The sequence below is a fragment of the Heptranchias perlo genome, chromosome 29, assembly GCF_035084215.1.
Source record: "Heptranchias perlo isolate sHepPer1 chromosome 29, sHepPer1.hap1, whole genome shotgun sequence".
Taxonomy (NCBI): Eukaryota; Metazoa; Chordata; class Chondrichthyes; order Hexanchiformes; family Hexanchidae; genus Heptranchias; species Heptranchias perlo.
Genome location: NC_090353.1, coordinates 24,486,148 through 24,494,898, shown reverse-complemented (window position 1 = coordinate 24,494,898; position 8,751 = coordinate 24,486,148). Strand labels below are relative to the sequence as shown.

The following is an 8,751-nucleotide window of genomic DNA, read 5'->3' as shown; positions in this document are numbered from 1 at the left end:
CTTGTTCTGGACTCCCCTGCCGTCGGGAACATCCTCCCTGCATCTCGTCTGTCTCATCCTGCATAAGGCATCACAACTGTGTAGGGCAGGCTAGATGCATCAGCTGGTCTTTTCCTGTCCAACAGTTTTGTATGTTTGTAGAACACAAAACATAATTTTATTCTGAGTTAAGACGTAAGGTATTAACGTTAGAAGTGTGAAAATATAGTGATAGGTCTTAATCCCTTGATGAGCAGTAGTGCAGGATTACTATGCTGCTACAGAAACAAGATGTACAGCAAAACCCTATGAGATGGAACGGCAAAAGCTGCCAGTCTGAATTTCAGCCTGGTAGCACCAAGACTGCAGAGCCGCAGATGGCCAAGTGGGAGATAAGGAGGAGTTACTTTTTGATAATTAATAAACAGTTAAGAGAACGTCAGGATATCACTGCCTAGTGCCAGAGTGTATTCATATTAGTAAATAAAGCCAAATCTGCAAGTTCTGGACATGTCGATTACTAAGTAAAATGGATCATCCTACAGGAAAATATTCAGATAGTGGTTCACAACCGCTGTTTACATGGTTTATTGAGTGACCTTTGTAGTAAAATTAAATATACATCTATACTTACATCAGTCACTACAGCCAATCATTGTATGGAACCGTTTGAGATTTTGAGGAACCAACGATGAGGCAATATAAAAAATGTATTTCTTCCAAAAATGGAGAAGCTACAAGTAACTGCAGTTGCAAATAGTGTTTCGAGATTTTGTATTTAGAATAAGATGATGGATATTCTGTCGCAGTCAAAGGAAGAGAGACTCGGCAAAAATCAAGTGCCTGTAAAATTGTGTGGATGCAAAAATGCGAACAAAAAAATTACCAAAGTCTACTTTCCATTTATCTCCGAGGTCCCGCCCTGACTCCTCGCTCATTGGGTGCTGGTGGCCGGAGTGGGGCGCGTTAACGAGCGTCGAGGAGCCGCCCTTGTTCCCAATCGTTGCTCCAACCGCAGAGAGCGAGTGTAACAACGGGGCCGCTCACATGACCGGCTCATTGTTTATTACCAGGGAACCGGAGAGGCGGCGTGTGAAGGAGGGCAATAACCACGGAGCAAGGTTACAGGAAACAGGGAGCCAGGGTGGACGGGAGGGGAATGTGCCACTATAATCCGTGTGTGGCTGTAGATAGCCTGGTTTATTGGTTCCCCGGGTATTGATTGACTTTAAGGCTTCCTCCTTTCCTCCCGAAATTAGCGTGAATTGTTAGCTGATTTGGATCAGTTTTAAAGGGGTTGGTCAGTTTCGGTTTGTCAACGACTCGCCGCAGAAATTGATCAATTTCAATGTTAGGGGGGAGCTGGGATTTAATCGTCAGGTTTATGCGGTTTGACTCTTTGTATTCATTAGGAGCCTTATTTATTTTCACTATATTTATATCATGGCTGATGAGCTGCCTTCTTTGCCTCTATATGCCCGCTTGTCCTATGCGGTCGGACACTTTCTGAATGATTTGTGCGCGTCCATGTGGTTCACTTATCTCTTAGTTTATTACCACACGGTCCTGGCAGTTAACAACTACAACGCCGGTATTCTGCTGCTGGTCGGGCAGATCGCAGACGGATTCTGCACCCCTCTTATCGGCTACGAGTCTGATCTCACCCCCGGCTGCGGGCAATACGGAAAGAGGAAGACGTGGCACCTTATTGGTGAGTGCAAGCTTTGTTATTGCAATCTGTATTTGAACTTATCCTGTGCATGTGGTTTGTAAACCAAAACGGAGCGACGCTGCTTTGACCCCCTCCGTGTGCTGGAGTCAATGGTTTGTGGTTTAGTGTTTACATAATGATCCTCGCATGCCGATAAGGGATGTGTGATTTATACTGTGCTCCTGATGACATTGTCAACATTCTCATTGTACAAATGAGTTTGCTAGTGATTTTTAACCAATTGATGGGCCCGGTGGCAATTTGGAAGTATGGAAATCCAGTTTGTATAGTTTTTTAGCTGAGGAAACTAGTTGAAATTGTCTAAATCACCTGGAGAGAAACGAGGAAGTGAATCAAGTAGTGATGAGACAACTTTAACTTGCATTTAAAAAGCGCCTTTTAACGTAGGAAAACGCCCCAAGGTGCTTCACAGGAGTGTAATAAGACAAAAATTGACACCAAGCCAATAATTAAGTTATTAGTTCACTGACTAAAAGCTTGGTCGAAGAGATAAGTTTTGAGGAGCAAGAGGTGGAGTGACAGAAGGAGGGAGTTCTAAGCTTAGGGCCTTGAGTGCATCAGTCCAGGGCTGGAAGTGGTTAGAGTTCGGGAGTGGTGAGCCAGCGAGGGATTTGAACACGAGGATGAGTGTTTTGGTTGAGCTCAAGTTTATGAAAAGTGGAAGATGGGAGGCTGGCCTGAAGAGCATTGGAATATTTGAGTCTGGGGGTAACAAAAGCATAGATGAAGGTTTCAGCAGATAAACCTGAGGCAGGGGTGGTGAGCGGCGATTATTATGGAGGTGGAAGTAGGTGGTCTTTGTGATGGAGAGGATATGTGGTTGGAAGCTCAACTCGGTCAAATAGAACATCGAGGTTGCAAATAGTCTGGTTCCGCCTGAGACAGTGGCCAGGGAGGGGGATGGAATCGGTGGCTAGGGAATGGAGTTTATGACTGGGATGTAAGATAATGGCTTCAGTCTCCCCAGTGCTTAATTGGAAGAAATTGCAGCTTATCCAGCACTCGTTGGACAAGTAGTCTAACCAACACCGAGGCAACAGAGGGGTCGAGAGAGGTGGTGGTGAGGTCGAGCTGGGTGTCGTCAGCGTACATGTGGAACATTACATCATGCCTTTGGATGATGTCGCTAAGAGGCACCACGTGGATGAGAAATAAGAGGGGTCCAAGGATAGATCCTTGTGGGACTCGAGGTAATGGAGTGGGAAGAGAAGTCATTGCAGGAGATTCTCTGGCTATGAATGGATAGGTAAGAGTGGAATCAGGCAAAGGCAGTTCCACTCAGCTGGACAATGGAGATCGAGAAAGCTGAGGAGGGAAAGTGTGCCACGTTCACAGGATGTCATTTGATTCGGGCCGTTTCATAATTTTGAGTAAAACTAGATGGAATACCGTTTGAAGCTTTCTTTCTGGGGAGGGATTTTCTGTTCTGCTTGGGTAAGCAGCGACAAAGAACTGCTCCTAGAACAGCCCCTTTTCTGCCTCTTGCAATATGCTGAGAATCACACTTCCCTACAGCGTTACATGGTTTCCCGTATCACCCTAAGGTAGTTGACCCCATTGCTGAATGAAAAACCATTGCAGTGTTGTCCTAAGTAGACCTGGGCCCATTGACCACAGTAGATCTAAGGCAATGCATCTTTCCCACAACTACACATTTTCTTGTTCATTTGCACCGTTGTCTTTAGTTCCTTGACCATGCATTATTTTTGTTTTTTCATGAAGGGAATGCAAACTATTGGTCTAAAATATAGACCTACCTATTTGCTATCATTGTGACAGCGATTTGCATCTGTTTCACAGGATTTATATTGGCACAGATATTTAAAGGGGGATAGATACTTTGGCAGCAGAGGCATCAAGGGATATGGAGAAAGGATAGGCCATGAGGAATAAGACAATAAAGTTGCCATGGCATAATATAGTAGATGAAGTTTAGTGGACTGGATGACCTACTTCTGTTTTATGTTAACTTCCTGACTAAGGCTTCTGACACCAATTTTTAGCATTAACTGACAACATCCTCAGATCCCTGATATTCAATGTGTATGGATTCTACTATAATATTGCTGTTTAATGTACTGTCATGTATAATTTAGCCCATTCTCTCTGGCTCTCTTTTTCTTGGGGCCAGTGGAATGGCAATATCACCAGGACAAATGTCTTTACAAGTGCTGCCTCTCCACCCACCCCGAGAGGTGGACACTAATAAAACAAAACAAGTGGCTCAATCAACAAAATAAGTGGGCAATATTATTATGTGGTAATTTCATTCTTACTGTTTACAAGATATGGAGGTAACAAAAGCATGGATGAGAGTTTCAGCAGCAGGCAAGATGAAGTGGGGGCGGACACGGGCGATGTTACAGAAGGGGAAGTGGGTGGTCTTTATGCTGGAGAGGACACTGAAAGCCTCAGCCTGTATATTTTGCAAATAGCATATTTGTATTTAGATTTGTGAGGAAAAGTTGCTTGTGTTCTCTCCTTGTGTTTTCCACTGCATGTCCAAGATGTTGCATAGTCATTTAAAACAGGACTTGGAAAGTTCAGCTAAAATGAAGAACATATTTTGTTTAGAAATTTTTTTTTTTCTAGTGACCCAATGCATTGGTACTTCAGTACAATATGTTGCAGAGTGATGGACTGGAGGATCATGTCTGCAGGTCTCCTTTGTACAAGTTCCTGTTTTTTTACTATCAGATGGAGACATGGTGGTCATGTATCTTCTGACAGGGAGGGAAGATTGGAAGATTAGGTCCCCAGCCACTCTTGCCCACTTTCCAATAGCACTGGTGGAGAGCTGGGAAATCTTGGCCAAAGAATGGTGTGAGATATGGAGAGAAAACTAAAATACAAGGTAAAGACTCCAACAATGTGGAATACTTACTGGACCCGTGTTTTAGTGAATACAATGAACAAATCACTAAAATAGTTTTTGATCCAGAATGCCACTTCAACGGAACTACTATTATGGAACTTAAAGCAGACCTGAAACCAGTCAGCTTAAAAATAAGATAGACTGCTTATTTCCTGTTATAAGTTTCAGATCTGCCATGGGATATTCTCTAGGTACAGCATTGTTGGTCACTCCCATAAGGAGTCTGAGCATCTTGCGTTCAGGTACTACCGAATATCTAACTACGCAATTGTGTAGCCCAGCATTGTAACAATAGGAAACGAACAGAAAGCAGGTAATGCAGCATCTGTGGAGGGATCAATAGTCGATGTTTCAGATTTAGACCTTTCCTCAGAACTAGTGTAACCATAGGACCCCCTTGTGATCCAAACTGGATACCGTGCCTTTCACACATGCTTTTGTGCTTCTCCAATCTTTTCGAAGGTGGACTGAGAAACACTTGGTGAAATGAAGCCAGATATGGATCGTTAAGCTTCTTTATTCCACGGCCAACAGATGAACATGCAGAGTAACAGACAAAGTATATTCCACTTGCTGAACTCTGTCCCACTTTAGCCCTTAAAGTGATGCCCTGTTCCTTTTGTGGAGTGGCTGCCTTGTTTTTTGGCATATCTGTCTAGAATCATACAATGGTTACAGCACAGAAGGAGGCCTGTCAAGCCTGTGCTGGCTCTCCGCATGAGCAATCCAGTTAGTACCACTCCCCCAACCTTTTCCCCGTAGCCCTGCAATTTTTTTTCCCATGAAGTATTTATCCAAATCCCTTTTGAAAGCCACAATTGAATCTGCCTCCACCACCCTTTCAGGCAGTGCTTTCCAGATCATAACCACTCGCTGTGTTTATATTTTTTTAAAAAATGTTTCCTCATGTCGCCTTAAATCTGTGTCCTCTGGTTCTTGACCCCTCCGTCAATGGGAAGAGTTTCTCTCCATCTACTCTGTCTAGACCCCTTGTGATTTAGTACACCTCTATCAAATCTCCTCTCAACCTTCTCTGCTCTAAGGAAAACAACCCCAGCTTTTCTCGTCTATTCACGTAACTGAAGTCCCTCATCCCTGGAATTGTTCCAGTAAATCTCCTCTGCACCCTCTCTAAGGCCTTCACATCCTTCCTGAAGTGCGGTGCCCAGAATGGGACACAATACTCCAGTTGCGGCCAAACCAGTGTTTTATAAAGGTACATCATAACCTCCTTGCTTTTTTACTCTACCTCTATTTGTAAAGCCGAGGATCCTGTATGCTTTTATTAACTGCTTTCTCAACCTGCCCCGCCACCTTCAATGACCTGTGCACATATACCCCTTATGCAAGGGGTCTAGGCAAGATGTAACTTCCTGCATTTTTTTAGCTTCTAGCTCTTGCAGTCCTTTGTTCTAAATCCGACTTTCCTCTCACTGTGGATTTTCCTTTTAATTCTGACTGCAGGAAGTAGAAGGGTGGTATGTCTGACAGCTTCCCATGCAGGGATTCACCAGCCAACCTTCCAGTGTACTGACTACTCCCTCTCCTAGGATCATATTGGGCCAAATTTTGCTACAGCAGGGCATTTTATGGTGTCTGCCATTAGGTAGACTTGCCCTTGCACGTTTAGGTTTATAAATTTTTTTGTGTGGCAAGTTGCTGGAAGTGCGAGCTGATAACGTCGCAGCGAGGGAAACATGGCATCTGGGACCTGAGTGACCAGGGACAGCAACTGTGTATCTCCATAACCAATCAGATTGAAGGATTGTGAAATTACCAGCACAAGGACTCAGAAGGAAGTGTAAATTCAATGACAAATCAGGTACCGAAAGATTGGATTAAGAGAGAGGAAAGAAGAAACTGAAAGGAAAAGTTTAAAAACAAAATTTTAAAATTTTGCATTTTTATGATCTCCAACAATTAATACCTGAAGGAATGAGACTCCACACTTGTAATAGTTTAATTTTCAGTGCCAGAGTTTGATTGGCAGTAATTAACACTTATCACATCATTAAAAGGGTGCTTAGGCTTGAAATGACTTAACTTTCTGTGGCGAATTTAGTTTGTATCTGCTGCACAAACAGCAGCTTCACACCTTTCAATGGTGAGACAGCGGCGCACTCTGAACAGCAATGTTTGGATTTTTGAGTTTAACCACACATCTGCCCCGTGCCTGAAGCTGCTGCACCATTTGCGCATTAAAAACGGCGAGCGCCATTAGCCTCATCGTTATTTTGAGAGCAAAATCTGGCCCATTCTCTTCAGATACCCTGTGCAGTGCCCACACTACATTGGGTGTGAAAATTTGTTGGCCACCTGGGATGAATTGTTTAACATCTTTAATTGTCTTGGCCAATGGACCTGGGATGAGACAATCGACCCCTGCTGTATCAATTTGCAATAGACTGAGTGTGATATTTTCCAAACTGGTTTGTCCAGCTTTAATGCAGGCTTTCTTTCTAAAACTTTGCAAATTCACTTTGTTTTAAAACACATTCCTTAAACAAAATCCTCAATTTTTTTTTGTATGAAGGAAAAAGTCAAAAATCCAGAAGTGACATTTGGATAATATAACATTTTATGACTGCTCAAAGCAATCTTTAATGTTTTCCAAATTATATTTTCACCCATGCAGAATGAATGGAAGTTATACCAAAAATTGCATAAGTTTCCATTGTGTTTTCAAGTCCATATAAAACTCTAACCTGATGTTCACGTATGGCTTGGATTACAGCAATTTGTAGAAAGACTTGTATAAAGGGGAAGTTGGGTAAGCTTGGTTTTAATACAATTACTGAAAAATAAATGAACTCTTATGTAATTTAGGTTATGACATTGGAAAGTACAACTCCCCAATAACCCAGTGGGTAAACACAGCACCTAGTGTGATACTGAAGCATACAGATTAGGAAGATTCCAGCTGATAATATAGTTGCCTTCAAACTCTTGCACTAGGGTGTCCTGACTGGAATGTGCACATGTGGGGTCCGCAAGTGAAGATCCTGCCGACGTTCATTGTCCAGTCTAGCACATCAAGAATGGCCATTGGTGTAGACTGATACTGGTGTGTGTTGTACTGTAACCTGGCATCACGAAGTGTTATCAGAAAGGGAGAAGTGATTCCTTTAACTGAACTCTCTTCTCCTTTTCCCCCAACTTCAATGTGATGCTCATCCCCTCTCTAATTTCTCGTGTTTTTATTTAAAATGCAAATTCACAGGAAACCTAATGAGAACTGAAACCGAAGAGCGCAATTAAGTGATTAACAACAATCCTAGAGAGTTGATTTTAGAACAAGGAAGGGCTATTTCATACAGAACAAAATGCAATTTCGGTCACAACCTATGTAATTTCCTTTACCTTTTTTAGAAGATGATTTTCAGCAGTTTCCTATGCCATGTTTTCAGTTCTGTTTATAAAACAATACCTGGTAGCCCACTCACCAGTATCTAAAACATTGCAATTCTGAAGTATTTTTTTAAAGTCAAACCCAATCTGCTGTTGTCCCTTTTACTACAGTCTCTACCTGTGACGTATGTAGTTTTGTTGCTCTGGGTTAACCTTAACCACAAAAATAAGTGGTTTTTTTAACAGTATTTTTAACACTGGAGGCATTGTTTATGAATTAGCACACACCATTGAGACCTACAAAATCTTTTAATGACCGGTATACAAATCGCATTAAAATAAGGTTATTGATCTGAATGGAATGTTCACATTTCTGGATAAATGACTAAAGGGGATCTTTTTGATGCACTGTGAAAACCTTCCTGTAATCTACTGCTGGAAGGCTCCTGTGATACTATTGCACTTGTCACATGACAGCATATAACTACAGACCTTGCATCTTTATTGCCCTCCCATCGACAGCATTACCACCTCTTGTACTTAGTCGTTACAGATTTGCTGCCTTGTAACTTGCTGTTACTTTCTGTTTTTTAAAAATCCTTTCCACTTTCCTTCGAGTTCTACTGATGGCAAAAGTTCCATTTGGGTGCTGTGTACTCCAGGTGACCGCTTCATCTCCATACCCAGTCCACGCTGCCCAACTCAAACTACCCGACTGCTACACAGCTGTGTACTGAGAAAATACTGATTGTAATCAATTGCCTTTTCCCCTTGTTGGGTAGCTCAAGATGTGAAAAGTACACACACACTAGCAAAC

At 42.4% G+C, this 8,751-nt stretch overlaps 1 protein-coding gene across 2 annotated transcripts in view; it reads left to right on the top strand.

Moving 5' to 3' along the window:
* The first annotated feature begins 972 nt into the window (after positions 1-972).
* The window catches only part of LOC137299515 (major facilitator superfamily domain-containing protein 12-like), a 49,645-nt gene continuing 41,866 nt past the window's right edge, over positions 973-8,751 (top strand). The window contains exon 1 of one of the 2 annotated variants that reach the window (XR_010957910.1): positions 973-1,690. Coding sequence is in view for 1 of the 2 variants with exons in the window: in XM_067968314.1 (XP_067824415.1) it covers positions 1,423-1,690 (268 nt within the window). In the remaining variant the exon portion in view is untranslated. The remainder of the gene's footprint in view (positions 1,691-8,751) is intronic. The other variant, XM_067968314.1, reaches the window with a different exon arrangement.